Below are 13,110 nucleotides of genomic sequence, written 5' to 3'. Positions count from 1 at the left end.
GACATTGAATAAGTTTAGGCATGAGTCCCTTTTGGTAACTCGTGTTTCTGAGCAATGTGATGCTGCAACACAGATAAGCCCTAAACTCAGTGAAAACTGTGTACTGGCTGAGAGCTAGATTTCGGTCTTCCCTTTTCTACCAAGTCATTGATCATACTGAAAGAGTTAAATAGATGTTTCTCTAAAACAAACTGATCTACTGAATAGCATCCAAGCTATCAATCCCCAGAGTGACCTGTTATTCTCATTTGCACGCTTGATGCAAACATGATGACCTGCGGCATGAACTTAATTCAGGCGAGAAAGATGGCGGGATAAAAAAAGTAGTCTGGTACTTTTCATTGAGCCGTATAGAGAATTAGTTGATGCTCTTTAGACAGCAATATAACATTATTCTTCTTGTGAGTGGAGTTTCTCTAGGCTACACTAAAGTGGCTGAAAACCTATCTCCGGTCTACCATTACTGAGGAGCGACTTGGCAATCTGGGTGTGTATTGAGTCCAGATAAGGGCCAAGGCTTTGATCCTTGGTTTATTTGTAAATTGGTTTGCAAAAATCATGAAAATTACCTGATATTGTTGCTGTAATGTACAATTAATGTACTGTAATGAATTCATAGTTTAAACAGCTCTGACATCACTGTCTGATTCTTTTTTTTTTTTTGTAGTTTGTAATTTATTCCAATGAAACTTAACTAAACGTTTTGAATAAAAAAACGTCTTTGCCTTTTTTTTGTTCTGTGGCCGCACGTGCTCCTCTGATAAGAATTCAGACAATTATTTTGAGCTCATCTTTCATCTGAACCTCTTTCAGCCCATATAGTTGTTTGTTCGTCGAGTCTAAAATACTTTTTTTACAACTTTTATTTTGACAACGGTAACTAGCCTACATTCAGAGCAGCCATACTGGAGACGGTCGTACGGGGATGTAGTAGCTTGAAGTTCTGATGAATAACGTGCACTTTCACCAACTTATTATTTGGTTACCCTTTTTCTAAAATGCATCAGTAACTTATTCGAAGTTGCATGTAGTAGTTTTCTCTATAGATAAAGCAATAGAATGTTGGCACAATGTCAACTTGCAAGGTTTCGTTTACTTTTTTAATGGGATGGCAAACTGATCGATGCTGACTGTCAACGTTACCCCCCAGGCAAGCTGGTTCTGGTTAACTAATTAATTGTCTCGTTGCAATGTCAAAAGGCAAGAGACTGGCCGATCCAGATGGTAAGTACAGGCTAGCCTACTGCTAGACTTTTATGTTGTCTCTGTCACGTGAGGTCTATGTACACATTAAGAGAGTAAAATACCATAGACAGTAAAATAAATACACGTAGCCTATGGTAGGCCTAATGTAACGCAAATGCACTAGGAACAATTCTCGAGAAATCTCGACTAAACTCACTTCTATCCGTAGGTTAAGTTCATGTGATGGTTTCCAGCGTTAGCTAATGTGAAGGCGCAGTGCATGATTGTAGTCCCATACATTATTTTGTCAAAGGCTATTCAGTGCTCCTCCTATTTTTCATTGGTGATTTGCTGACCAGAGTGCCATCGCTACGGCCTGGCTCTTTGGTGTTGCGGTCACGTACCAGCGGATAAGTGGGCTCGAGGCCGGGCGAGGTGAATGTTCTACCTTCGCTACAAATGGTGTTGTGGGATGGCTTGCTGGAGGCGTGCCCATGTGTGAGCCGTATGAGGGAGCCCAGGATAGGTTGAGCCCTGTGTGAGAGATGGTGAATCAGAGAATGTCTAATAAGTATTAAGTAAACGGGGTCTGGGTGAATTAGCTGTGTTGGGGAGTGGGGACCCTACTAGGATGGGAGAAGTAGGCTACGTCAGTGTGCTCGCTCCTTCCAAAATGGAGCATGCGCAAACATCAGCTCAAAGCTCCCAAACAACACACAATAGCAATTACTTTCATGAACCCGACACTTTGCTCATTGTCTGAATTGCACTATTCCTGTGTTTTAAATTGGGGCACAATGTTCAAGACTTTTTGTCACAACTGAACTGATTGGCATCTGTTTGGGCATTTGGCTATGTTCTGAGCATGTCTGTTACAACTGGATTATAGCCTGCCTACCCTGACAACATGTCATTGTGTTTAGCTTGTCTTTTTAATGTTCTATTAAAATGTTTTGAAAGGTATTTCCTTTAGTATAAATGTGTATGAATTTCATTTAGATGACCTTCAAGAAAGGGAAGATGAGTTAAATCCATTTTCCTTCAAGGAATTCATCAGAAGCAAAGAACAGCATGCAAGTATTCCTCTGGCCTCTGATGGGAAATGTAATGTCACAAAAGAGGTACAGTTTTGCTGTTTATTTCAAATATAACTAAGGCCTACACCACAAGTTTTACGAAGTTGGCAGTTCTCTCAGACAATAATGACCTTGATTTACAGTTTGTTACATATCCTAGTACTTAGTTTTGCACTGCACATTCATAAAGGGCTGTTTAAAAGTTTTTAGGCTTCTTTATTCTATCATTTTAGGACAGTGAAGAGTGACAGTAAGCTAATGGGAGAGAGAGAGACAGGGCGGGACCGGGAAATGACCGCAGGGGGGGTCTGTATCGGGGATTAAGGGCAGGAGTCATCTCCCTGTATTGAAAACATAGGACATGTATTAGTCTTTTTTATTTTTATGAAATTGCCTTAGCACAGAGATGTAGCCTAGAACTTGAATTAGCAAATATTGTTTTCACATCATAGCACATCACATAATTCTTCACCTGAACCATGGTAATTCCACAGTTGAAAAGGAATGAAGCCCCTTGACCACACCTTCACCTTCTCTTTAGTTAAATTAGCCTTCTTTGCCAGTGAAAGGAGTCACTGTTGTAGCTGGAAGGCCAGAGATAAAAATATGAATGTTAAATTGTTTTGAACATGCAATATGATTCAACTCTCATCAGCCCTATCTTCTGAAGGCTGTGCTGATTCATTTGTAGCCATGTTGTACAGCAGTGATTCTTAACTGGTGGGTCGGGACCCAAAAGTGGGTCGCGGAACCATTCTGGGTGGGGCGCGGAGCTTGTGGTTAAAAAAAGAGAAGAAATCGCCCATTTCAAATAGACTTAAATTGAGACGAAATGGTGCAGAATCAATTGCTGGAACATGAGCGAAAATGCCTCATAATAAAGTACACCTGTCAAAGACAGACCTGTCAAGTACTTTAAGGTGACATCAGGAGTTGGAGACTTCACAAATGTATTAGGCCTACAGGCACTTCGCCTGTCTTAGCATGTAGCTCACCAAATCTGTTGTCTTAAACGCTATAATATATATATATATATGGGTCGCGACTTTATGAACATGGGAAATTGTGGGTATCAAAGCCAGACCAGTTAAGAACCACTGTTGTACAGTATATGGTATCCACGACATTTCTCTACCCACATCTCCATTAATACACTCTGGGTTATTGTAAGTGCAGCTCATTACATGCAAATGGAACTGCCATTTTAATTGTTTAATGTCTTGATGATTACATGATTATTCCATTATGTAATTGTTGCAGAAGACGTACGTCCGTGCGGATCTACCAGAACGGGACTGCTCCCTGCCAGCTAAAGGCTTTGATGAAGACCAAAAAGGACATTATTTTATTGACAGTATCTCCCAAGAACACACCAACATTGATGAGCCAGAAGAGGAGTGGGCTGGAAGTTATCAACCACTAGCCTTTGAGGAGGCACACAATTTGGGTCTTTGTGGACCTATGGAAAGGATTGCTTTGTCTGATGGTTATCCTTTTACAAGCTTTGAGAATTATGAAGCTGAGAAAGACACTTTCATAACTGATGTACCATACCAGACCTGTAAAAGCAATGCTGAGTATGGAAATGGAAGACATCCGAAGGTTTGTGCATTTTATTGACAATTTTATACAAAAGTATACATTACATTTACTTTACGCAAAGTTTTGAATATTTAATTTCAATAGAATCGTCTGCTTTCTGCTTACTTTTTCTAGCTAAAAGAGGAGAATGCTCAGTTAAAGAAGCACATCAAGGAGCTCTTGAAAAAGTCAGAGATTGATGACCAAAGGTAATAGTCATGTTTGCATAGCAATGTGTAACTATTATACAGACGTTGAAATTGTATGTTGTCATTACTGTGGAAATAGAAAAAAGGTTATCCAAAACCCCACTTAGTCTTTTCTGTGACTGCAGATGTTGTAGGGGTATCTTGTATCATTAAAAAAAAGGTGGTGGGAGGTGGGGGTAAGGATAAGCCTATAAATGGGACATTCCACGCTGGTGGATTTCATTTGGATAGGATAGTGAAGACTGTTAGGAAATAAGTGGGACAGAGATTGGTATTGATGATCTAACCATGATCACTTAAAGGAATCTTCCGGAGCAAAAACAACATAGGGTTGTTGTAGATTCATAGACAATGATGTAATCCTATATTGAAACGTAATTTCTGGCCCTGAATAAATCTGTTTGTGTCTGTTTTCAAATGATACTGAATATGAGCATATGTCCAATGTATACGGTCAACATTTATCTTATTTATACTGTTGTTTTCCAGAATCAGACACCTTACTGAGGAGTTGCAGAATAAGAAGGTCCAGGATGAGCGGGAGGCAAAAGCTTTGGAGACGATGGTTCAGTCTGTTGAACAGAATCTTCAGCTAATGACTGTATGTATTGCATGCAAGTTCCTATTCCCCTATATGGTTCCAAGTTGCAGGCTGCTGGAGTGCCTTAATGTTGGTCTGTTTTATTGATTTTTTTATCTCCTCCGCGATCTGTTGTCTGACTTTCAGAAACGAGCAATCAAGGCAGAAAATACAGTGACAAAACTGAAACAAGAAATTCATCAACTACAGGTTTGAGAACCTTATGGAATACCAGGTCTTAACATTGTATTACTGTTGTTTCTTGGTGTACTAAAGGGCACAGACACACACACACACACACACACTCACAAACGTGCGCACACACACTGTAAAAAATCTACTTGGTCTGTTGTTGCAGAGTTGTCATGCTGCACTGCTCACAAGTCTGTAGACACACATGCACGCATGTATACACACACAAGCAAACATATCACTATCTCAATCGAGAGCAAATCCATCAGTGTCAATAAAAAAAGACAGCAAACAGGATATGAAATCACCGATGGGTGCTTAAAAAACTAGCTACACCACGCATGCTTAAAGGAGAATTCTGGTGTGATAGATATTGACCTAAAGTGTGTTGACACATGATACCGAGTGTGAACGTATGTCTCATAGCTCATCTCGGCTTGTCCCCTGTACTCCGAAATCTGGCGCTAGTTAGCCGATGCTACCAACAGGTTTTCAAAGGGGGAGCCTCGGGCATCGGCCTAGCCATGCAAATAAATCACTGTTTTACACCATTTACGAGGCTCAAAGTAGCTCCACACTTCATTGGTAGACTTCCGAGGGCCCTGACATTTGAAACGAGACATTGAGAACTTTGAAAAAGCACTGGTAGTTTATTTACAAGATGATTTATACAGACAGTACCTTCAGGAAGTTTACCGTTCGCCGCCATCTTGAATTTAGTCACGATAAGTCGAGCGACGAGTACGAATGAACAGGTATGATAAGGGATCAGATTCCAAATATAATTCCGTGGAAATGCATGGATTCCAGTTGCTGCTGCAATCCATGCATTTCCACGGAATTATTTTTGGAATCTGATCCCTTATCATACTTGATCCCTTATCGTACTTATCATACCCCCTTTGAAAACCTGTTGGTAGCATCGACTAACTAGCGCCAGATTTCGGAGTGCAGGGGACAAGCCGAGATGAGCTATGAGACATACGTTCACACTCGGTATCATGTTTCAACACACTTTAGGTCAATATCACACCGGAATTCTCCTTTAAATCTTGTTCAATCAGAAAAGTGAGGAGATTGCAGAGAAAGATCTGGTGTGCTCAAAGGGATTTAATATTGTACGCTTATCACTGGTCATTAAACAAAAATAATCCCAGCAACAGAATGCCTGAGGTAGTAAGTTTAAATGGCCTCTGGTGGTCTAGAAGCAATGAAGAAAGAGTTGCTGAGTAAATGTTTAATGGTGTAACAAACTGCTTTACAGGACCAACTGGAGGGGTACAGGGGAGAAGTGGCTGTCATGAATGCCATGAAGCGCAATACACACACAGCCTCTGAATATCTCAGCAAAGCAACACGTGATGCTGAAACTTCCATCAAGTATGCACTAAGTACCCAAACGTTTATGTTCTATAATTGAGACGAGCAAATCAGTCATTTCAGAGGTTATTCAGCAGGTTACCATAGTGTTATTACCTTGCCTAGTCACTTTAAGAAACAGTATGGAATTCATTATTTCCTACTCATAAGGCATGCTCAAAACGTTGTCATCAACACCAACATCCCTGTTGATACTGATAAGCTTGCTAATATTCCAACTCCTGTCTTTTGGCAATGTACAGTGCCTATAAAAACTACTCATACAACTCATATGGAAGTTTTCAGTTTTTGTTGTCTTACATCATTTGCATCATGGTTGATTTTAATTTAGCCACCCCCCCAAATCCTTGATTTTGGCTATATTGGTTTTTAGTGCTTGAGAATCAGTGTTTACTATAGGTAAAGCTTTTAAAATGTAGATGTTAAAAGTATGAGAATCAAAAGGTTAGATGTACAAAATGTTTCACCAACATGAACATCTCTCTCTTTCTCTCTCTCTCCCTCTCTCTTTCTCTTTAGGCAATTATTGACGGGAGCAGAAACATTACATCTTGTATCTCAGATGCTCAACTCGATTGACAAGATCACAGAGAACATAGCACATGACTAGTGACATGACTAGTCTGTATTAGTGCCTTTTAATAAAATTCAGATGAAGGTTGTTTCTTTAACAATGTTTGCTATTAAGTATATTTAATATTTTGGCATGTATAATTAAGGTATTGCTTCTCTGTTCCTGTAGCAGTTTGTAGAATAGTTTGCGATCAGTGTCCTAATTTCCAAACATGGGTTCAGTGTTTTCTCAGTATGTACCTTTTACCATCCAGTTTAGTCCCATCCACGATAACAATCAATGGTAATAATCTCAATAAATCTATTTCTTGTAGTCCTATGTTGACTTATTTTGTGACTGCATACATAATTATATACAATTATACACAATTGTGTGGTGCTTGTTGACAGCCATGTCAACAAACAGGATACTTGTTAGCCGACTTCAAGTAAGCTTTTGCACAGAACCCATGGGCTTGCATTGTTTCATAACTGTTGTTGCACCGCATTATGTTAATGAAGTGTGTTTGTATTATGGATACAGTAGGCTAAGCAAGTAGGTGTGTTATTTAGGTTAAGTGGGATGCTAATTCCTGTACAAAGAATATGGCATGCCAGAAACACCACTGATCAATAATAACAACTAGGCTTTCAACTATGAACATAATATGATGTTGGCTACATTTTTGTTTCCCCTTCACAAATTGCTCTTGAGAAAATGTTAGCTTACTGTTCATCCAATGGGGAAATTAGATTTCTGCCCATGTCCGAAGGTGGGCTAATGTTTCTGTGCCCATCATTTTTGTTTGTTAATTACGGAGCCCAGGAGGTGTCATTGCAAGATATTTTTGTGTATCGAGAGAACGTGCGCTCATTTTACTAAATCGTGCACACGTTTTACTAAATTGTGCTCTCCATTTAGTAAATCGTGCGCACAATTTAGTAAAACGTGCACACGATTTAGTAAATTGTGCACACATTTTACTACATAGTGCGCTCATTTTACTAAATTGTGCGCTCAATTTACAACAATTAAAATGAGAGCACAATTTAGTAAAATGAGCGCACAATTTAGTAAAACGAGCCCACGCTTTCTGGATATATACCAAAAAATACCTTGCAATGACCCCTCTAGAGCTCCGTAGTTAATTTTTGGAGACTGTCTTGATTCTTTTTCTTTTTGGTATAGTAGTGCAGGGCGATATGTAGCAAAAAAAGGTGTTTGGTACATTTCATATAGATTATGTTTTTTCACTTCTTCAGACCCTATAGTTTGCAAAACTACCTGTTTCCAATTTTTTCCCAGACTGCACAGGTCCAAAATCCAAGATGGCGGATATATCACCAACAATGGCAAATAGCCTTTTTAAACATTTTAAATGGATATGTTAGGTATTATCATTTTTCTAATAAAATTGAATAAAATTGTATCATTTTCTAATAAAATTGAATGGCTTAGGTAATAAATATGACCATGGGTGACATAAGATGTCATGATTATCAACCAGTGATGGGTGTAACCACCATTATGCTATTTATTGGCATACCCGGTAAAACCAATGTTGGTAAAACACATTGACTGATTAAAAGTTTCCTTCACATAACCTAATAATCATTTGAATTAAAGTAATGTTCTGCACCACTCACCCCAATAGATTAGATTAGATTAGATTCAACTTCATTGTCATTGCAGAGTACAAGTATGAAGACAATGAAATGTGGTTTGCGTCTAACCAGAAGTGCAAAAAAAGGAGAAAAGTGCAATTTGATATACAAAGTATAGACAGGTGGTGCATAGACATGTCAAGAAATTTAGTGCAGTGTAGACAGTAGTACAGTTGATTTATATAAGGTAGAGAGGTTTAGAGTAATATAAATATGTGCAGTGCACCTTATAAGAGCAGAATAAATATGACTATGTAATGTGAACAATGTATAAACGACATACATGGGGGGGGGGGGGGGGGGCTTTGTAGGTTGGTTGTCACCAGAATGCAGAGCTAGAGTTCAGCTGCAGAAAAGAAGCTTCCTCTGAACCTGCTGTGCGCCTTATGCAAGCATCACTTGCCCTGGATGGTCTCAATGGGAGTGAGGAACCAGTGATGCGTTGGGCAGTTTTCACCACCCTCTGCAATGCTTTTCGGTCGTGGGCAGAGCAGTTGCCATACCAAACTGTGACACAGTTGGTAATGATACGCTTGATGGTGCAGGGGTAGAAGTTCACCAGGATCTGAGGAGGCTGTGGACCTTCTTTAGCCTCCTCAGATAGAAGAGACGCTGGTAAGCCTTCTTGATCAGGGTAGAGTTATTGAGGGTCCAAGAGAGGTCCTCAGATATGTGGACACCCAGAAATCTGAAGCTGGTGATACACTCCACTTCAGTCCCATTGATGAGAATAGGGGTGTGTGCTAGCTTTAGACTTCCTGAAGTCCACAATGAGCTCTTTGGTCTTCAATAATTCTGTTAACAGGACTTGCAGGAAATTGTGGGAACATATGCATTTGTTGATTATATGCAAGCCTAAGTCTGCCTCCATCCATACACATTGGATAGCATCTTAATAGATGGCATGGCTGTTGTGCAGGAGATGGTTGTCAGGAAAAGTGACATGGACTGTTGCTAAGATCTGGCAGAATGCTTCTTCGAAAATGTTGAAAGTAAGGCACGAGGCTACAATGACATATAGGCTACTTATTATTTAACAACTATACCATCACAAACTCCATGAAAGACAGGACAAAACAGGTCCATACAATAGGAAAAGCACATGATAAGGGATGCAAAATACAAAACTACACCCTTTCAAAGACTTTAAATGGTTTGAATGGCTATAACCCTATTACCTCAACCTGTTCTTGCACTGAAATAGTTTTTTTATTTTACCTTGTCTACATTACACTTTACTCCCCTATTTGTCTATATTATTTATGCTGGTCTCTAGACCTTACTCTTGCACTGTTGCACTACTTTTTGCACCTTCACCATGACACTCACTCTCTTGAGCACCTTGCCAGGCACACATAACTAAGGACTATGGCTGGACTACTGTTTGCACCTTCACCATGACACTCACTCCCTTTAGCACATCACCAGTCCTGGCCCTGTCACTACAAGCGTCTTATGCTTGATCACCCTCAAGCACATTGGACTTTCTTAATTTAACTTATATAGTGTATTTAGTATTTAGTTTTGTTTGTTTTCTTATCTGTCTTATCTTCTTCTGTCTTTATTGTACAGTGGAGTTTAGTTATATGTTTATACTTACACTTATGTTTACCACTTCTGCTGTAAGTGCATGTTGTGTGTTATGTCTGTATGCTACCGAGACCCTTGAATTTCCCCTTGAGGATCAATAAAGTATCTATCTATCTATCTATCTATCTATCTAAAGCTTTCCTGGGATCGAAGGAAACCAAAACCAACCTCGTCCTCTACCTTGCTCATTAAGCTGTTGAACTATGTAAACTGCCAGTCACAGTTCACACACACAAAGGTGGCAGTAGCAGTAAGTAATTTTGGCAAAACCCCACATATCTACATATGTCACACAGATGTCTTGGTGCTTGCCCTTCACAGGGTACCAGACATCAACAAAGACAGTCTCATTATCATGGGCACTGGAGAATGTCGACAAAAGATACATCTCAGCCTAGAGATCTTGACGCACCCTAGCGGCAGCAAATGTAATTTCCAGCCAGGGTAGTCTAGCAACTCTCCGTTGGCTTGTGAGGTGGAAAAACCAAACTTCGGTCCGGCCAATCACATCGTGCATAGAGTCGGTGGACCTATCAGGTATCCTATTGTATCCTATCAGGAAATTGAAAGACAACCGTTTGTCCCGCCATTTACAGTTTACCCTGTGGGAAAGGAAAGGTATCTGTTTCAAGTCAATCAAGTCATCATGATGTCATTAACACACTTTGTAGGATGTAGTAGGTCCTCATTCATCTCCAGACGTGTTAGCTGGATGTGATAAATTTGTGTGTCAGCTCCTCAAAACCTGGTTTTCAAACAGCTAAAGCCCTTAGAACTCGGGAACTAGGGCAATCCAATCCCTATGATTGCCCTACCATCGCCTATTGCTGTCTCCATGCTCGGATTCCTGCCCGCGCAGCCTAGAGACCCACTACTTGCCCGATGACAACTCCTAATCCCTATGGACAATTCATCCCCTACACTGGACTATTTGAACTTAACACTAAATAGGATTCATGCATTATCATACTGGATATGTAACCATCCAACCACTTTGTAACATATACCTCAGGTGGCTCTAAATACCATGTTCTATTCTCTGTATATAGACCTTACTGTCCTGTAACTGACCCCAGGCAGATGGGTCAGGCCCTTGAGTCGTGGATCTGCTTGAGGTTTCATCCTATATGTTTCTCCAATTCTTGGGAGTTTTTCCCTCGCCCCTGTTACTCATGGGCTCTGTCTGAATGTTTAACACTCTGTAAAGCGCCATGAGACATGGGTAATGTTTTGATGCTCTATAAGTGAAATTAAGTTGAAATTGAAATTCTGAGAGCACACAGGCAAGCAAATGTTTGGGCACAAGATACAGTGCCTGCTCCAAAGATTCTTGACTCACTTTCACTGGGATGGAGGCAAATTGTTGATGGGCAATGGGCTCCTGTTCTGTCAAAACTTCCACCAGCACAAGAGGCTGTTGTGGAGCTTGTGAAGTGCTGTTGTCTTGCCAGCCAATGCAGTAGAAGGTGTTCTTGCAAGAGTAACCATTCACACAACTTTGCAGGTGTGAAAGCTCTGAGGAGATGTGCACCAATATTAAAAAGACAGTGACAGTGGTGAGGATAAATACTTGAGTGACAATGACAATGTTTTGTTGAACTCTTCAATAATGAAACAAGATGCAGATTTTTTTTCTTCTATTTTTTCCATTTTTTCTCCAAATTTCTTGGCAAATGTTGCAATACATCTTTTGTAAAAAGTCTGTATCTCACTTGTCTACCTTGTTATGTGTATATTTATCAAAAAAATTGACCACTTTAAGACTTTATATTATTTGTCTGCATATATTGTCCGCCATCTTGAATTTTGGCACTGAAAATGAAGAAAAAAATTGGAAACAGGTTGCTTTGTATTCAATGGGGTCCTAGCAAGTAAAAAATCACCAGTTGCAAAAATCTATATGAACTGTTCCTAAAATTACACGATTCCCCATACTATAGTGACAATTACCATCTCAAAATGATTTTTGCTCCCCTCAGTCTGTGCAGAAAATCTCTTCAGTAGGCAACACTTACATGTACAAAACTTCCCTTTTCTAAAGGTTTGTTTAACGGGAGAGTTTGTTAATATCATAGCCTTTTATCCCTAAAAACATGATGAAAATTACTTTCTCTACAGTATCTTCCTCTACATCTTCTCTTTAACTACTTGGCAATTTTCTGATCTATGGAATGATCAAAATTAGTTTTATTAGTTATTTAATTGTCTCGTTGCTAAAAACAGGGCCCTATGCACAAGTGGTGGCCATGCCCCCCCCCCCCCAACCAATAAATTAATTTAATTTAATTGAATTGAATTAATCTAACAACTCTTATATGTACTGTATAACAGAAAATAATCTTATTATTACCCAAGACTTCACTGAATTTCTGTTTTATTTGAAGAATGTTTAAAAGCTAGAACATGAAATGAATGAAAACACTTTTGGCTGAGAGAACAGCTATCTATACAAATTGAACACTTTTGGCTGAGAGAACAGCTATCTATAGCTAACTGAGTGTGATGCGTTTCACAAGTTAGCTTTGCTACTAATTTGACAGCCTTTCCTCATGAACCTATATATCATTGTGTCTACTAAGTTAAGCTATTAGCTCATAATAATTTTCGAATTAGTAGGCTATTAAATTGTTGTGGTAGGCTATAAATCAGGCATCATGTTATTTCTAATTTTGTGTTAATGCTGTTTTAGCACTGATAATCGCGGATTCGCGGTGGTATTGAAGTGTTTTGTAACTTCAGGAGTTCATTTCATTTGTAGACTAGCCTATTGCTTTCACATTGGGCTCACCTTTCTTGGGAAAGAAGGCTGTTAATACTTGTTTTCCCTCATTTCTTTTTTCTCCCTTTCTTGCCTCTCTTTTCTTTTCTGGGAACCGGATTTAGCTTTCTTAGACTTTAGGCATCTTCACACCGTGCCCGTCTGCATGGCAGCTTCGGCAGAATGAACCTTACTTCAAAAATGCGCCTAGCAGGGGAAGGCGGACTGAACCATTTCGTGCAAGGTAGAGGGTGCCTGCCCTCAAACAATGTTGGCTTGGACACAATTTAATACATCAATCAACTGATGCATTTACCCGAAATATTTGCATCTATATTAGTT

General features: G+C 39.5%; 1 protein-coding gene and 1 long non-coding RNA gene across 4 annotated transcripts; one reads left to right on the top strand and one right to left on the bottom strand.

The window, feature by feature from the left end:
- Window positions 1-913: 913 nt before the first annotated feature.
- entr1 (endosome associated trafficking regulator 1) lies at window positions 914-7,089 on the top strand. Of its 3 annotated transcripts, none has more exons than XM_076288952.1 (8): window positions 914-1,224; window positions 2,232-2,306; window positions 3,522-3,863; window positions 3,978-4,051; window positions 4,541-4,652; window positions 4,779-4,841; window positions 6,088-6,203; window positions 6,723-7,089. In XM_076288952.1, the coding sequence occupies exons 1-8, from the start codon at window positions 1,222-1,224 to the stop codon at window positions 6,811-6,813; spliced, it is 876 nt and encodes a 291-aa protein (XP_076145067.1). In that variant the 5' UTR covers window positions 914-1,221; the 3' UTR covers window positions 6,814-7,089. The 3 variants fall into 3 exon arrangements, with proteins under 3 accessions (XP_076145067.1, XP_076145066.1, XP_076145065.1); XM_076288951.1 differs by having other exon boundaries at window positions 2,185-2,306; window positions 3,525-3,863; XM_076288950.1 differs by having other exon boundaries at window positions 2,185-2,306.
- Window positions 2,313-12,923, bottom strand: LOC143127441 (uncharacterized). The gene is made up of 3 exons (XR_012987634.1): window positions 12,799-12,923; window positions 2,734-2,845; window positions 2,313-2,602 (listed from the first exon to the last, which is right to left on the bottom strand). It is a non-coding gene; the product is annotated as an uncharacterized LOC143127441 (long non-coding RNA).
- Window positions 12,924-13,110: the final 187 nt, after the last annotated feature.

The sequence above is a fragment of the Alosa pseudoharengus genome, unplaced genomic scaffold (genome assembly GCF_046254945.1).
Source record: "Alosa pseudoharengus isolate Yale_2024_CS ecotype anadromous, Long Island Sound unplaced genomic scaffold, YU_APseudo_1.1 YU_APseudo_1.1_scf_17, whole genome shotgun sequence".
Taxonomy (NCBI): Eukaryota; Metazoa; Chordata; class Actinopteri; order Clupeiformes; family Clupeidae; genus Alosa; species Alosa pseudoharengus.
Note: the sequence above shows the minus strand (reverse complement) of the source record. Positions and strands in the feature narration are given on the sequence as shown.

Bases quoted from the DNA above. Each gene is read 5' to 3' on its own strand.
- entr1 (XM_076288950.1), top strand. From the start codon at position 1,191: ATGTCAAAAGGCAAGAGACTGGCCGATCCAGATG. The intron at 3,864-3,977 runs GTTTGTGCATTT...TACTTTTTCTAG, and splicing joins GAAATGGAAGACATCCGAAG to CTAAAAGAGGAGAATGCTCA. The intron at 4,842-6,087 runs GTTTGAGAACCT...ACTGCTTTACAG, and splicing joins AAGAAATTCATCAACTACAG to GACCAACTGGAGGGGTACAG.